Raw genomic sequence first — 17,468 nt, 5'->3', positions numbered from 1 at the left:
AATACCTAGTGCAAAAATGTCTTTCTAATAATGCATATAACAGAAGAAAAGGAGGAAATAAAATAAATCAAAGTTGATCATGTGCCGCTGGAAGTATAGTTTGTCTACAAGGAATTGAAAATAATTAATAAGACATTGAAAATCTGCCTAAATTGGCATAATATAGGCTAGAGTAATCACTACAGCTATAATCTAAGCAGATAACATATACCTACAAGTTTTTTTTAAAAAAAATTCAAAAGAATTATTCAGGGGAGATTCTGAACGTTTCACCTAACTGTGGGATTTTAGTGATAAAAACAAAACTGCTTTAGGTGGGGGTCGGAATGATGAAATAACGTGCAATTTTATCACTGGAAGATTGATAGCAATGTGAGACTTTCATGTCTAAGAACAACTTTCTGGTGGTAGCTGTGTAGTTGGGATCTGTTTTACCTCCAGAGGTCCTGGTGCAGAGGAGAGCAAGTAAAAGGCATAAACAGAACTTTACCTAAAATCATAGATAAATGATTGAAATTTTGCCAAAAATTGATGTTCCCACGTAAAAACGTTATTTTGGAGTGGGTAAAGCAAGCTGATATTATAAGCTCTGGAATTTTCCTTAAACCTGGTAAAAATGTATTGTTATTGTTTTGCTTGTTTTTAAGTCTGTTAAGATGAACTTGTGCAGATATAAAGGCAAAAATAATGAATATTTGATCCTTGTCGGGTATAATTTTATCTTATGACTCCTTATGCATGTTGTCCTGGATTAAGAGGATGATTATAATCATATATCAACGTGTTTGCTGTTTATTAATACAAACTAAATGTGTGGCGTCAATGCTTGACTTGCATGTCGTCGCAGGTGTTTGGCTGCTTCCGGCTTCCGTAGTTTAATCTCTTTTCTGTAACCACCAAGGGGGTGAAATCTGGACGAAATGACGGCGTGGTGAGTAAGGTCAGCGTGGCGGTCAAATAAAGTTAACTTTATGGGGTTTCTCCTCAGTCTCGCAGATTTACGTTTAACACAATAAGCGCGTCGCTTTAAAACGTGACACTGTTGTAAATACCGACCAGACACGCTGAGAAATATAAGTTCGCGCAATTTATATTTAGTTGTTTAATCTACCTATATTCATGTAATTAATGTTGAACTCGAAGTTTGTTGACGCACAACAGTTAGTCGTGAATGATGAATTCCCCTTTTGGTTGAAAAATCGGACATTTGTTGCTTAGCACGTAAACAACAGGCTGCTTAATCTGGGATAAAGTGTAGCCTACTTATTAATTATTTTCTTACGCTGGTCATGTTTTTATTCTTTATTTAAACCTGCATATATCACTTCACCTGTTAAATTAGTAACAGGATCGACAAGCTGCTGCGTGCGCATAACTTCCAGGCCACAGGAGGCTGCTGAAACTGATCCTGTTTATAAACCCATGTGAACAGAAATATGACAAGTGAAGCGAAGTGGCCCCTTCGTACCCAGTGGTTTTAAAATGACTTGCAATCCGCCACCGTATTTGTGTACGTTTGGAATATGTTTTTGTTTTTTGTTTTTTTTTTTGGCAATGATTGGGGAATAATCCGAAACAATCTAAAAATAAGAAATGAAAGAATGTTACAGCCGTGGAAACTCACATTGTGATTATTGTCTTAAATGGGGAAAAAGAAGTGAGAGAATATTCGTGATGCAGTTATGAAATGTAAAGACTGCTCACACCAGTCTCTGGCACCATGTAGGTTTAAAATAAAACCGTATCTATCTAAATTACTCAACTTATTTATTTATTTGTTTATTGATTAATTTCTTTGGCAGTATAGGGACATCGGAATACATTAGATCTTTGCTAGAGTTCAGTCGGGACTGCACTTTGCATTCTTGCACAGTTCCTGTAAGGCGCCTTTTAAAAAAAAAGTCAACCCCTTGAACTTTCTTAAAAAATTATTTCATATTACAACTCTTAAGTTTGTTGTTTTTTTTTTTTTACCACCTTTGATAGGTTTTCTTTTTGCCCTGTATTTCGCTCTGACCGACTCGCTAAAAATAAAGAGCATTCCCACAGCATGATGCTGCCACCGCCCTGTTTTAGTTTAGAGCAGTGTCAAATTCATTTTTATCCTGGGGCCTCATCCAGACAACGAATGACCTTAAAGGGGCGGTCGTGCGAGAATCCATTGATGAAATTACCCATTAACAAAGTGTTAAAATGTTATTAATGAGCATATCTTAAATGTTCAACACACTTTCACATTGATGTAATTTGCCAGCATACCGATCAGAATTGCTTAGGGACAAGGGTGTTAGAAAATAAATGAATGAATGAATGGATGGATGGATGGATGGATGGATGGATGGATGGATGATGGATGGATGGATGGATGGAATAGTGGATTTTATCTAATGGCGTACATAGAACAAAATTGGTTTTATTTTTTAATTTTTTTCTCTTAACAATTATCCAATGACAATTATTGTTTTGATCTGTCACAAAAAAATATATTTGTTCCAATATTGATGTACATTATTATTTACAGCAGCTATGGCAGATAAATTGACATTTGCTGATATTTATACTTCAGTTAAATACCCCACGATCCTTTGCAGCATCACTATCACTGTCAAATAAAATTTCTCAACGGGTCAATGCCATATTAAATCCAATATATTGTGACTCACTACAGTACATCGAAGTTGTTGGTTGTAATCTGAAAACTCAAGCTAATATGAGTACTTTATATTTTTTTTCTCTTTTATTTAAATGAGAAAACATCTCCTGATGCTGTGCTGCTGCTTTTCTTGCAGGGAATCGTGCAGCACAGCAGATGCGTCGCTTTGCCCTCACTCAAACCGCCGAAGCCGACGTGAAAAGGACCGCATCTCATTGAACGGTAACAGGCTCACGGCCGTGAATAAACGGTCACCGCCGCCCCTTGAGACGCAGCTCGGCCTAAAGTGGCCCTGCTGCGCATTAGGTGGGCGGAAAGCAAACAGGCTCTCGATAGCTTAGCTCCCCGTTGTTCAGTGGGCTTTGAGTGTGGAACCGGGCCGAATAATAATCGCAAATTTGATTGTGCTGGACCTAACTGTTGCACACACACAAAAAAGATGATGCAACGAAGATCTGAAATTGGAGACTGAGCGGTGTTGATTGTTTTCCCCTCATGTTTTGTTTGTTATCAAAAAAAAACAGGAGTTGGCCGCACCTTTCTGTACTGTCCACCTCGGCCGGGACAGGTATGACCTTGAGGCTCTTGAGTCAACCAGACAATCCTTGCGAATGTGGGTTGCTACATGAAACAGAGAGGTACCAAAATTTAAATTTTCCCTTTTCGTTCTGTTTCCGCAGATGCTCTTCCAAATGGATTCCAGTTCTGACGATAGTCATTTGAAGACAGCGGCACAGCGGTGTTAGTGGAAAATTCACAGAGAAAAGGAAAACGGTAGATATTAGCTTTTGCGATAGCAGCAAGACGGCTTAAACCGTGTGCTAAAGAAATATTGTTATTATTTGGTGTTTAAACTATTACAGTAGGCAGTTAGACATTTTTTTAGAGCAGGTCAAGTGCAGTCCACATATTTTTACACACACACCCCTACACCCCCCCCACACACACAGATATATATATATATATATATATATATATATATATATATATATATATATATATATATATATATATCCTAAATCAATAAAAAGTTCATATATTTTTACTCTTGTCATGTTTTCCTTTTGCATAATCAATTTATTCAGTGTTTTCAAACTAATTTAAGAGACAAAATATATTTTACTGGTGAGCTCACTTTTTTGGTGGATTTAAAGCTACTTAACAACAAACTGCAATGCCACTGAAATGTTTGTTCATTTCAACAATGGAATTCAAACTCAAACTTATTTTGAAGGCAGAGTGATATTAATCAAGCACCTTTTTTTTGTTCAATTTGATTATCATGACGTAGAGCTAATGAAAAGCCAAACTTTGCAACTATTTTGCTGACGTGGCAGTTATGCAGAGTGGTCAGTGACTCGCTCCCCACAACAAAGTCGTTGCTGAAGGAGATTTTCTGTTCACGGTGCCGCGTGAAGAAGGGAAAGTCCACACCTGACATGAAAAACCTCGAAAGGATTGTAAAAGACATCTCATTCAAAAGAGGGGTGGAGGTTCACAATGTGGAGCCGCGGCTGTACACAAGCTGCCGTACTTCTTCTGTTGAGCCGTTCCTTGGCCTCAGGCGATGCTAAAATCTAAGGAGAAGACGGACGACACAATTTGCATTTATTTGGGAAATCGAGGCACACCCATCCAACAGCAAATGTTAGAGCACGTTCTGCCTCTGCTGACCAGCATGGCACCAGCTCACACTGCTAAAAGCACCAATGCTTGTTTTAATTGGTATTGGTTCACTGCCTGATGAATTTCCTCAAAGGGCCTGTTTTGGCAGAGTGTACTGATAAGACTAAACTGAAGGGTCACCATAAACCTGGGCCTGCCTGCAGCGCTGCACTGATGCCATAAAGAGCTTTAAGTGTACAGCGCATAACTACATTCAATAGGACTACATTTCTGTTTTAAAAATCACTTTTTATTGATGTTTCGTAATGTTTTTTTTTCTTTTTCTGAAAAGCCATAATGATCAAAATTATCAACCCAAAACGCTTGCGACATCACTCAATGTTATGAATTGATTTTTTTTTTTTTTTTTTTAAAGGTCTATGAGATTTTTACTTAATTCAATGTAATTGTGTAGCTGGACAATTTTTTTAATATGTACTTGTATGTAAGGGTGATACTATTTTTTTCTAAAAAACAAAACACCTGCTTCAAATAAAAATAAATAAATGGATCTTTCTCCATTATAAAAGCACCTCTCTCGATTGGCGCCTGTCCCTTTAAAAGAGCGCGGAGCTGAGCTGAGAGCGCATCGCGCGACACACCGCCTGCATCACTGTTGCTATTTTATGACGGGATAAGGAAGAGCGTTAGCTTATGATCATTTTATGGAATCGGGGGCATCCCTTTCTTCTGTCTTTGTGATGTATTTTTTATATATATACATATAAAAGCTCTTATGGAGGCTGAAGTTCCTCTATTTCAAGGACGCGCTCCGGATATTCCTGCTTTTTCTCTTGGTGCGAGAGATTAATGCTAAAAAAAAAAAAAAAATTACCCTGATTCAGAAGGCATATTTACATGCAAGGGCGGCATAAAGTGCGTCATAATTATGAGTGCGACCGCGTGGCGCGCAGGCTGCTGTGAGGATGTGATCTGACGGGGATCTCCGCTTTCTCGCTCCGCTGCCTCCTCCTCACTGCCGCTCAGGATGCCCAGGGCTCTGCGGCGACTGGTCCATTTGATGCTGTTCTGCCCTCTGTCTAAAGGCCTGCAGGTAGGTACCTGCTAAAAAAAAACAAAACAAAAGACCCGATGAGCATTGTTTAGATAATCTGCGTGAATGTACGTCCATCGCAAAATGTCGCAAGGTATCCCCCCCTCCCTCCTCATCCTACCCAACCCAACCTCACAAACACTTGGAGAAAAAAAAAAAAGAAGAAGATGCAAATGCAAGCAAGAGTGAAGAGAGTGCCCGCTTTTGGGCCCCAGTTGAGGAAATGAAGGAGAAGAGGAAGCAGACTATTTGGGGCCCATATGGAAATTGTTGTGCTAAACGTGTTATTTTGAACAGCTTATCTATTTAGAAAGAAATGGTGACATTGTGACTCGTTGCTGCACTAGTTTGAGCATGGTGCGGTATGAAGTCCTTGAGCCTGCACTGATTTGGCTAGAAATGATGAAGTGGCATTTCAAGCTGTTTGTGATCCAGACAAGATGACTTTTGAGGCCCCACTTGGGGGGCCAACGAATATGCAAGTCTGGGGTCACGAGGTCATAGATACCAGAAATGAGAAAGCATGAGAAATTAAAAAATTGCAACATTGGCCATGCACTGAAAAAAAAAAAGAATGGAGCTCCAACTTAAAAAAAAAAAGAGTTAATTTGCTAGATATAGTCGAATTAAGTTTATCCGAGTATTAAGTTTATTGTAATGTTTTAAAAAAAACCCCAAACATAAACACAGTAAATTTGACAAACTCGATTACATGCAACACTTTTTTTTCTTTTTGAGGTTGGATCTCCCGTCTCTGTTACAGTGCGACGTTGGCTGCTGATGTTGATTTTGTTGTCATTCTACCACTTTGCAATCAACTCTGTAAGATCTATCAATCTAGAGACTCCGGCGAAAATGTCCAGTTTAACCTAAATTATATGTTGGCTGTTTCGTAACATATTGTGAAAAAGTCACAAGTGCGTGAATGCTGCTGTAAAAAATCTATGAATACATGGCATAAGTGTTGCCTTTCAATACATTCTACTTCCCATGAGCCTTTGCAATGACTTTCTAATTAAGCGGACACCTTTTTGTCCTCTCCCGCGCTCCACAGAGTCGTCTCCCGGCCATCAAGGTGAAGTACCTTCTCCTCGCCTGGCTGGGCATTCTCATCATCAGCTGGATCGTCTACATGCAGTATGCGTCCTACGCTGAGCTGTGTCGCGGGCACGTGTGTCAAATGGTCATCGTAAGTAAACGCGCACTCGTATTTACTCACAGTAAAAAGAAAAAGATGGAAAAAAAAAGGAATGTATTTTGCCTTTGCATGTGAAATTTCATTCATGACCCCACTTAGCGGCACTGAATGCTCTTAGTCACACTCACACATATTAAGAATGAACCGATCTGTTGTTGAGCTAACAAAGGGGACGTTTAGCAGTACTTGGACGACGCGCATGTGATTTTTTTTGAGGCTGTTCGGAACAAATTAGCAAACCAGCCAACTTTGCCAAAAATGTTGCAGAATAGTTTGAAAGGGTGCAAACAGGAGAGAACCAGTAAATGCAAGATTCTGTTTTCAAATAGAGGGGAAAAAAAATATCCGAACCAACCTTTGCAGTTAAATCGTGACTAGAGCCTGTTTGACAACACGAAGTAGGCTAGAAGGGTCTTAAAAAGTAAGACGGAAATAAAAAGGGAGGAACCACAACGTACCTGGATACAGTGACAAAATGAAAATGAGTGTGCCTTCATTTTAAGTAAGTGTATCTGTGCCCATCACTGAACGTTTCACTACACCCCTTCCCCGTTAGACATAACACCAGAAAAACTCCATAGATTATTAAATGTTCTGCTTTAAAGGCTTGGCTGGTAGGATTTCCTTTTAATCTTGCTCAAAACTAAGTTGTTTCCAATTTTTCTTCTAACAAGGTGACACATTTACGCTTTACATAAAAAAACAGAACTACATCAGCTAAAAGAGAATTTTTTTTTTTCCACCAGCGTATTTCTAAATGTTTGCCTTTGTCTGAACTTTACATGTGTGATGCCGCTGCAGTGAGAAATGACGTCGACGACAGAACAGAATCGCTTCCTTTCGGAATGACTCGCGTTTTGTTCAGGCTCAACAAACTTCGCTTGCCCTTAATTCTAACTCTGTCTGGTTGAGCGTGCAGTTTCTGATGCGTGACGTGACCTCCGCCCTCAGCACCGGCTGGCGGAAATTCCAGCACATCTGCAGTAAAATCATAATCAGACAAGAGGAGAAATAAAAAGTCCCTCTATAGAGTGATATGTGTCTTACTGACTTGCTTTCAATATCTGCACAGGTTCAGCTTTTGTTTAGTAGACCTCGTAGACTACGTAAATACAGAGATCTTAAAATAGCTAATGTTTCTTAGCTCACTTCGGATCGCTTCCTGTTTCCTGTGGTCAGACGTTGGGCATTTCTTTGCTTGTTTCCGCAGTGTGATCACTACAGAAGGGGCATCATTTCAGGCTCGTCGTGTAAGGGCTTGTGTGATCAGAAAACTCTGACGCTGCACCGCTGCATGTCCACCTCCTCCACCCATCAGGTAAAACGCAAGCACACTGTTTTTTTTCCTTCTGGATGCTTTTTTTATATGTTGAAATTTATCTTTGTGTATGTCTGTAAAATAACAGTTATAAGCAGCTAAGAAATGCATATGGACTTACAGTTTATGCGGTTTTGGTTGAATCTGGACAGGGTATATTACACAAACGTCGGGTACCACTTCGGAATATTCTCCATATTTCTAACTAACTCTAGTTCTGATTTTGCTTTTTCAGGTCTACATTGGACTTTGGAAGGACAGGCCGGTGGTAATCAAATGTGGCATCGAGGATCCAGTGAACATAGACGGAGTCCAAGAGAATTTGCTGAGACCGGAAATGAGCTTATTTGACAAGCCGACTCGTGGAACCTCAATGGACGAATTCAAAGAGATGCTGCACAGTTTCCTTAAGGTACCATTTTCCATTTACGTCAAAGTACTTCAGTGAAAAATAGAAATCATTCTAATGATGCACAGAAGAAAAGGAGCTCTTAATGTGCTCTTTTTCTTACTTAAAATACTAGAGCATCTAATTTCTTTTCTTAAGGCTAATCTCGGGGAACAACCATCTTTGAGCGCCTTGGTGGACAGAGTCATCACTCTCGCTGACGTCAACCAGGACGGCAAAGTGTCTCTCGCCGAGGCCAAGTCCATCTGGGCTTTGCTTCACATCAACGAGTTCCTCCTGATGGTGGCGCTGCAGGAGAAGGAACACACCCCGAAGCTTCTGGGCTTTTGTGGAGACTTGTACGTGACAGAACGGGTGAGCCACAGCTCCCTCTACAGGCTGAAGGTCCCTCATTACCTGGAGGCGGTCGTCCCGGAAGCCCTCAGCTCTGGTCTGAACCACTGGCTGGCGCCATCCTGGCCCCGCAGGGCCCGCATCACCATCGGCCTGCTGGAGTTCGTGGAGGAGGTCTTCCACGGATCCTACGGGAGCTTCCTAATCTGCGACGCCAGCCCCCACCACGTGGGTTACAACGCCAAGTACGACTGCAAGATGGCCAACCTGCGCAGCGTGGCGTCAGAGGCCGTGGTGCGGGCCTTTCTGAAGGGCCGGCGGTGCGAGAGCAACGCGGACTGCACTTTCGGCAAAGACTGCACCGCCACATGTGATCGACTGGTGAAGCAGTGCAACACGGAGGTCGTGCAGCCCAACCTCGCCAAGGTGTGCATGCTCCTGCAGGATTACCTGCTGTTTGGGGCCCCGTCAGACCTGCGGGGCGATCTGGAGAAGCAGCTACGCACCTGTGTGACACTCAGTGGGTTAGCGAGCCAGATGGAAGTGCACCACTCGCTGGTTCTTAACAACCTGAAGACATTACTGTGGAAGAAAATTTCCAACACACAGTACTCCTGAAAGCAAACGTAACCAATCAGCTGTTCTGTCTCACGAATTATACAAAACAAGAGAAAATCTATAGTTTTGCCAAATATCGTAACTGTTTCAATCATTTGTGTGATTATCACCCTACACTGAACGGAGATACAGGATCGTGTAAAAGAACATGCCCTCTTTTATTTTTGCTTGTTTTGTCATACACATTAAAAAGGTTTCGGATCATCAAACAAATTTTGATATCTTATAAAGATAAGCCTTATTGAACATAATAATAGTTCTCAATGAAGAGTTCATTTAAAAGTTATCCAACCCCACCAGACAATTTGACAAAATATATATTTTTTCTTAAATTATGAATTGACACATTTTTACATGGTTTACATGCACAAAGGTTTGATTAAAATTGCCGAATAAAAAAGTCACTTAAGTAAAACCTGTCTGACAACATGAAGTAGGCTAAAAAGTCTCAAAAGTGCAAGTTATAATAAAAACAGCAAAACACCAACAATTAATATTTAAGAAGAGGACATGGCAATAAATTCCACTGCTTCAACCAGTGGTGGTTAAAATAACAACATTTATCAATTAAAAACGTACAGGTGCTGATAAGACCAAAAAAGTGAACAATAAATGAACCGATAAAGATATAATACAGAGACAACAATACACCATTTGGGTCACGCATCATAACAATGACCCAAAATACCAGCAAGTCTATCTCTAAGTGGTTAAAACAATAAAACTAAGGTTTTATTGTCTTATTTGCTGAGAAGAGTGGACCAAAAATTTGCATTCCACCAAAAAGGTTCTTTGTGAGTTATGTCAGAGTGTTGACAGCACTGTTTTCTGCCACTAAAGGTGGTCCAACCAGCTATTAGGTATAGGATGTAATCGCTTTTTCACAACACTGTAACACAAAACTGTGAACCGCAATTTATAATGTGAATCGAGAGAACCAACGAACACAAATACCTTATGGATGACGCCGTCATGTTTGTTTTCCAACTCGTTAGTTGTGACAGATATCCGTCCATTTGCACACTATTCTCAGGTCCCTGCCTGTAACGCCATCTGTTTGGTTCGACATGTAATTTAGTTTTAAAAATAAAGCAACTTGGATTTATTTTTTTGTTCCTCGTGTTTGTGCACGGATGAGAAACGTGACTGCAGCTTTAAATGAAGCCGCGGCTTTATTTTCTGTAAATGAAGTTGATCACAACAGACGGTTATGAGAAAATAAACTAAAGTTTGGTTCAAACGACTTATTTCTGGTACGTCATGGTGAAAATACATTTTGCAGTAGGGATTAAGTTTTTTTTTTAACTTTTTTACTGCCATCTTTCATAGAGAAGTAAATAGAACAGCACATTACAGTTTCATTTAGTCAGTGCCACTTCCTCTTGGGATTGTGCTGTTGCTGGTAACGCTTGTGAATTATTACGTTTATCTATGGTGAAAGGTGTGTGTCTGTTTTAAGGATTACATATACAGCTAAAAAATTTAGAATACCATAGAAAAAATGTAACTATTTCAGCTTAAAAAATGTAAAGAAATGTACTATATTTAGAAAAGTAGAAATTTTAACCCTTTGTTTTTGATCATTTTGAATAATATGCCTTACAGATAATGAAAATTCAACATTTAGTTTCTTTAAAAAATGCATGATTTTTGATAACAATTTTAAATAGAACTGTTGGCCTACTAAAAAGAAAGTTCACATATGAACTTATATTTTGAAAACACTCTATAAGTCAGGACTATTCAACTCGAGGGCCGGTCCCCTGCAATCTTTAATTGGAGACAAAAATGAAAATACGTCACCAGCAGGACTCTGTAAAACTTGGCTACCTACTGTGGAGGCAATTGAGCCATTTGATTCAGGTCTGTTAGAGCAGGTAGTCACCTAAACACTGCAGGACTTGAGGACTGGAGTTGAATACCCTTGTCACACATTGTCTATGAGGTTACTGTCAGGAGGATCTTCTGTTCGATGAAGCACAGCGATTGCATGGTCACTAAAGCAGGTATGGTATTGGCTCTGTGTGGAGTGAGTTGGACAAGTGCTAAGTCAATCGGAAATGAACTCAGTATTTCCATGAAGCTTGTCAGCACAGGGGAACACAAAGTGTCACGATCGAGTGTCTTGAGTTTTGGTTTTCATCCGTTTTATTTTGATTATTGTTGTATTACTCATTTATATAAACATGGCTGTTGCTTAATCAGTTTGTCCCTTTGTATTTGGTTTCTTGCTTTATCCTTGCATGGTCTTTGCGCTTTTGTGCTTAGGTTTCATGGCGTAGTAAACCTTCTTCCCATTTATCCCCATTTGCTCCCCTCCTCTTTATTCTCCTTCCCACAGCCTGTCTTCTTCTTTCTGATTTTTACTGGCGGGTGACACCTAACGTTAAGAGGTATTATCGCCATCTACTATGCTGGAGTGTGGACCTACGGAAGAGGATTAGGGCCACCGAAAAAAAAAAAAAGAATTCTAAGATTAAAGTCAGAATTCTGAGTTTAATCTCAGAATTCTGACTTTATACTCAGAATTCTGACTTTATTCTCAGAATTCTGACTTTATTCTCAGAATTCTGACTTTAATCGCATAATTCTGACTTTATTCTCAGAATTCTGACTTTATTCTCAGAATTCTGACTTTATTCTCAGAATTCTGACTTTAAACTCAGAATTCTGACTTTATTCTCAGAATTCTGACTTTAATCGCAGAATTCTGACTTTATTCTCAGAATTCTGACTTTATTCTCAGAATTCTGACTTTAATCTCAGAATTCTGACTTTATTCTCTGACTTTAATCTCAGAATTCTGAGTTTTAACTCAGAATTCTGACTTTAATCTCAGAATTCTGACTTTAATCTCAGAATTCTGACTTTAATCTCAGAATTCTGACTTTATTCTCAGAATTCTGACTTTATTCTCAGAATCCTGACTTTATTCTCAGAATTCTGACTTTATTCTCAGAATTCTGACTTTATTCTCAGAATTCTGACTTTATTCTCAGAATTCTGACTTTAAACTCAGAATTCTGACTTTATTCTCAGAATTCTGACTTTAATCGCATAATTCTGACTTTATTCTCAGAATTCTGACTTTATTCTCAGAATTCTGACTTTAAACTCAGAATTCTGACTTTATTCTCAGAATTCTGACTTTATTCTCAGAATTCTGACTTTAATCGCAGAATTCTGACTTTATTCTCAGAATTCTGACTTTATTCTCAGAATTCTGACTTTAATCTCAGAATTCTGACTTTAATCTCAGAATTCTGAGTTTTAACTCAGAATTCTGACTTTAATCTCAGAATTCTGACTTTATTCTCAGAATTCTGACTTTAAACTCAGAATTCTGACTTTAATCGCAGAATTCTGACTTCTGACTTTAATCTCAGAATTCTGACTTTAATCTCAGAATTCTGAGTTTAAACTCAGAATTCTGACTTTATTCTCAGAATTCTGACTTTAATCTCAGAATTCTGACTTTAATCTCAGAATTCTGACTTTAATCTCAGAATTCTGACTTTATTCTCAGAATTCTGACTTTAATCTCAGAATTCTGACTTTAATCTCAGAATTCTGACTTTAAACTCAGAATTATTTTATTTTTATTTTTTCGGTGGCCCTAATCCTCTTCCGTATGGACCAGAGTATCTCCCTTTAATCTAAAATCTTATATATAATCCTGTTTTCTTCAAAAATGTAATAACTGCTTTATTTATTTTGTCCCACAGCCTGGCTCCCTGTTTGCCTCCCCTTCTTCTTCTTTGATGTTTATTGGCAAACACCGAAAATATTTGCCTCCTCTCCCAGCTGCGCCAGGTTTGTAATCACCCACCTGTATTTTGTCAGTAATCAACCCCCAGTATTAAAGTCTCTCATTCGCTGCCATTTCCTGCTGGCCTCTTCCGTTGCCCACGCTATATTCTCCACTCGCGGTTTTGTAAGTTGTTACTTGTTTTGTTTCCCTTTTTTTTTGGTCTTAATTACAAATAATCTCGGCTCCCGAGTCCTTTACAAAATCTGAATCGTGGCTTAAAGGGCTGTGAAAGTTCAATCAAAACTTTTGGATAAAAGAAAAAACAGTACAAAGGCAAGTTACGTGCAACAATAAAACACACCACCAGAGGCCGCCATAGATGACATGACAATAAGCCAGCACAGACTGAGTTATTGATGACCCCAAAAGCATATACTGGAGGAAATGTATATTTTAGAAAGACTTTGTAAGCAGGGAATTGTATGTTCGGTGTTTGTATAAAATATGAAGTACTTCCATATTTGGAAAACTGGTTACAAATATTTAAATGAAAATTAGGTTTTCTAATGAGAAAGTTAGTCAAATCTGACTTTCAATTAAAATAAAATAAAATAAATATTTGAATATCCTTGACTTTAATGTTCTTCTTAATTATATTTCACTGTTTTTATGACAGCTCAAAAGAAGTGTGGATTCTCTCAAGGTACTTCAGTTCAAAACCATATGACTTGGGTAAATGCTACTCTTTAAATTAGCTGTCTGTGTCCCTGGTTTTGTGTTGCGTAAGTTTCTGTTCCCGTGTGACAGACATTACAACGTAAACAGCACCAGCCTTCTGACTCTACATCTATTAAGCAAGTATCGCAAATGGACGAACAATTTCGAAAAAATGTTAATGATTTTATTGTTTTCATTCAAGACAAAAGGTCTTTTGAAACAGATTTATTTGGGAGTGAAGTGCTGTTTAAGTAAATGCTCACTAGATGGCGCTGTTTGTGTTCACCGAAACAAGTACAATTGTTGGACATACAGTAAGATAAACAATGTAAATCGTTTTCAGATTGTTTGACGTTAAGCTGAACATTTATAATTAAATTATGACAGCAAATAGTTTAGTTTGTTTTTACGATATTTACTTCAGATTCAGCACAAAAAATATATTCTTAGTTATGCTGCTTTAAGGACAGACTGAGCACATTTCCTCACTCTGCTACCTAAAATGTCATTCTATAGAGATTTGGTTAAAAAAAAAAAAAAAACTTCTACTGCTGACATGAATTTTATATTTGAGCTTCAATGCTGTTTAGAAAATTCAAATGCATCAGAGTTATTCATTTCACTAGTCAAATAATCATCTTTAAAGGACAAAATGCACCAAATGAAACGAAGAGGAGCAGATAACTTTCTATTTGCCTGGAGGTGCTCCACCGGTCCACAGCTGACAAGAGGAAGACAATGTGAAGCAAGCGAACACAAAGGTGAAGAACCTGATAGTTGTCCGCATTGCACCCCGTGCTGTTGAGACAGTGGCTGGTTTCACAGAACCGTTGAACATCTCTCTCCAGCACACTTTTGCGCCAGAACAGCTTAGAATCACACAAATCTTCTTCTTCGCCTCTACCTCCAGCGACGACATCCGTCAGGGGGAAATGATTCGAATGTCTGTCAAAAGAACCACACAACGGCCAAACTCCCCACCGTCAATCACACACATGTCCTGCACAGTCGCATGTTGTACCTGCAGAAGAAAAAAAACAAAAAACGATGCCACGCTCCTGCTCTTTTATTATCACACTATAGCTTATGATGAATTTCCATTTACTCATAACGGAGGCTTATTTCTTTTTTGTGACTTGATATTGAAAATACAGCAGACACCTGTGAACCATTGTGCTCTGTCAAAAACCAGGCTGGCTGAATTCACAAAACCTTTGCAAATGAATCCACTGAGTCGCCAAAAAGAGAAAGCGTGACGGGACTCGCAAACTAATCGCATCCCTTTGCTGAAAGAGAATTGGAACAGTTTGTACGCGTGTAGTGGCAAGACTGTCGACGAAGCTAATGAACGGACTGAGGAAGATCAAGGAAGTTCAGAGGAGAGCCAAGGGGAAAAAAAATCTTTTGACTTTGTTGAGTCAGTCGATTCCTAGAAGAATGAAATATAGAACAAGTATTGGAGGTGAAACTCCAGTACTTGAAGAAAAGTGCAGACTTTTCTATTATTCTAAGGAAATTCGCTTCAGAATGAACTTTTTTTGTGAACAGCATGAAAGGAAAGTAAAATATCATTTGTCATTTCAGATATATTATTCCAGTATGAGGCTTGTCCTGACTTTTCTTTAGGTGTGAGCAGCACAGCCTGGACAAATGTGGTCTTGTGCTTTCTTCTTTTGCTTTCACACTTTTCTAATTGAGTGTAAGTTTACCAAACAAAGCCTGGTTTTGTTTCTGGTTTGATTTTGTTTCTTTTCTGAAGACTTAACAGATTTTTGTTTGTCTTATACTTTGCGGTATTGTTACCAAAAGTGAAAGATTCCTTAACTGGATTTCAAAACTCTTGGTACTCGTTAGTTGCTGTCTTTTGTTTCTTAGTGTTTTCTACCACTCTCTAACCTAAGTTGCTTTGTGTGCATTTTTGCAATCCTAATATTAAAAACATCTAAAGCTTGTAATTTGATTAATGAAGTAGGTAAACGTCAATATTGTTATTTGATCTCTTGTTTTTCTAATATACAACTAAAACCAGATATTTGCAAAATTTCATTATAATGTGTGTGTGTGTGTTTAAAATTAACTTTACTAACTAAACCAGTCTAAAACTGTCTTGCATCTGTGTCATGCATATGTTGTCAATAAACCCAAGCACTTTATTTCATCAGACGACAAGACATGTCACAAAAAAATTAAGGTCTTTATACTTTTGGGCATTTACAGATTATCTGGCTTCTTATGTTGCCTTCCGAGTTACGACATCTTCCTTTTGGTGAATTTATTAAAATGTCAAAGTCCAGACAAATGACTGATCTACATGCCGTGACGTGACCTCAAACGGACAGATTATGCTCAAAAATCCTCCAATACGTCTGAATTAAAACAAATCTGCGAAGAAAAGTGGGGCAGATTTTCTCCAAAGAGATGTGAGCGACTTGCTGCCAGCCGAGGCAAGAGATTGATGGCGGGTTCGTACCTGCTTACGCAGTGGAGCCTTTACTGTTCCATAAAGGCCAGATTGGATTTAGCCATTTGTTTAATGAGCTTCAAAAATGTGACCAAAAACACAGAAGAAACTATTAAAGGGGACAAACATTCTTATCCATAGCTCTGTGCATCCCAAGATAACTAACTGTCCAGTTCCTGATTTTGACACACTTTTCTCCCTCCATTATGAATGCATATGATGCAGGCCTTCATTTTCTAGTGTCTTAGACACACTGCACCCCAGTTGGAACTGAAACCCAAAATGCAGACTCCTCCTGACCTACTAACTCCTGCAGCTGACTGCTTTTTATTTATTTATTTAATTACATTTTTTTTTTTTTTTTTACCAGAATTTCTGACGCGTTCTCTCGCAGACACGCTGGCCCGGCGCCGTTCAGCTCCGCAAATTTCCCAGAAGATTGGATCTGTCATACACGGACTTAAACTTGATGTAAGTGCATGTAAGCTCCGAATTGGTTCAGCGTGCAGCGCCCCGCAAGGTTACCGAGGGGGGCGGGGAGAGAGGGGCGGGGAGAGGGGCGGGGAGAGGGACGGCTCAACGCCTGAGCGAGTAAGCCTACACTAAAAAGGTAATTGCTTAATTCCTTCCTTTCAGCACCTCCTCCGGCTCTCTTCGCTCCTCCCATGCCTCCTGACTCTGCGTGCACGTCAAAAGATCTCCATCCGCAGTTACATGTGCTTTCACATCCTCCCCCTCTCCACCCTCTCTCTCCTCCCTCCCCACACCCCCCAGCAGGGAACGAGAACAAGAATGAGAGAAACTGAGAGTGTGGCGGCTGCAGTCACTTTCCAAGGTAATCTGCGAGGATCGCTTCCCTTCCCGTCTTGTCGCCCCGGCCCTGCTGTTGACGCGCCTGCTGCCGTCTCTCCCTCCGAGCTGCTCCGCCACAGACTCCGTCACCACAACACGCAGCGAGCGCGCGGCTCGCTGGTCGTCTCACTCCCAGGAGCGAGGACTCAAGATGCAGCAGCAGCAGCAGCAGCAGCAACAAGAAGTCATGTTTTCGTATTCCCCTTCAGGTAAGCAAACCTGTCATCTTTCCATTTAAAAAAAGTAAAAAAAATTTCATATTTAAGCATTCTCTTATCTATTTTTCTGAAGTGTGAATTTTTTTTATCTTCTATCTGAATCTGTGTGTTCATTTTTTTTCTTCCCCTTTCCTCACACACACACACGCCACACACACACACACACCCACAAACACACACACACACACACACACCCCTATGAGAGCATGTGGTGTTCTGCA

At 39.4% G+C, this 17,468-nt stretch overlaps 2 protein-coding genes across 6 annotated transcripts in view; both read left to right on the top strand.

Moving 5' to 3' along the window:
- Window positions 1–828: 828 nt before the first annotated feature.
- Window positions 829–10,353, top strand: dipk1b (divergent protein kinase domain 1B). Of its 3 annotated transcripts, none has more exons than XM_032569376.1 (8): window positions 829–931; window positions 2,790–2,875; window positions 3,178–3,221; window positions 3,334–3,427; window positions 6,427–6,561; window positions 7,781–7,888; window positions 8,124–8,300; window positions 8,436–10,353. In XM_032569376.1, exons 5-8 carry the CDS (start codon window positions 6,505–6,507, stop codon window positions 9,246–9,248), a joined length of 1,155 nt encoding a protein of 384 aa, XP_032425267.1. In that variant the 5' UTR covers window positions 829–931; window positions 2,790–2,875; window positions 3,178–3,221; window positions 3,334–3,427; window positions 6,427–6,504; the 3' UTR covers window positions 9,249–10,353. The 3 variants fall into 3 exon arrangements, with proteins under 3 accessions (XP_032425267.1, XP_032425268.1, XP_032425266.1); XM_032569377.1 differs by having other exon boundaries at window positions 834–940; XM_032569375.1 differs by lacking the exons at window positions 829–931; window positions 2,790–2,875; window positions 3,178–3,221; window positions 3,334–3,427 and adding an exon at window positions 4,876–5,372.
- Window positions 10,354–16,926: 6,573 nt separating this feature from the next.
- Window positions 16,927–17,468, top strand: part of dab2ipb (DAB2 interacting protein b) — a 178,630-nt gene continuing 178,088 nt past the window's right edge. Inside the window, exon 1 of one of the 3 annotated variants that reach the window (XM_032569310.1) lies at window positions 16,927–17,238. In XM_032569310.1, coding sequence (XP_032425201.1) covers window positions 17,181–17,238 — 58 coding nt within the window. In that variant the 5' untranslated portion in view covers window positions 16,927–17,180. The remainder of the gene's footprint in view (window positions 17,239–17,468) is intronic. The other 2 variants (XM_032569309.1, XM_032569311.1) reach the window with 2 other exon arrangements.

Source organism: Xiphophorus hellerii, chromosome 8 (assembly GCF_003331165.1).
Source record: "Xiphophorus hellerii strain 12219 chromosome 8, Xiphophorus_hellerii-4.1, whole genome shotgun sequence".
NCBI classification, from domain to species: domain Eukaryota; kingdom Metazoa; phylum Chordata; class Actinopteri; order Cyprinodontiformes; family Poeciliidae; genus Xiphophorus; species Xiphophorus hellerii.
The sequence above is the reverse complement of the archived record's forward strand: the minus strand, read 5'-3'. Positions and strand labels throughout refer to the sequence as shown.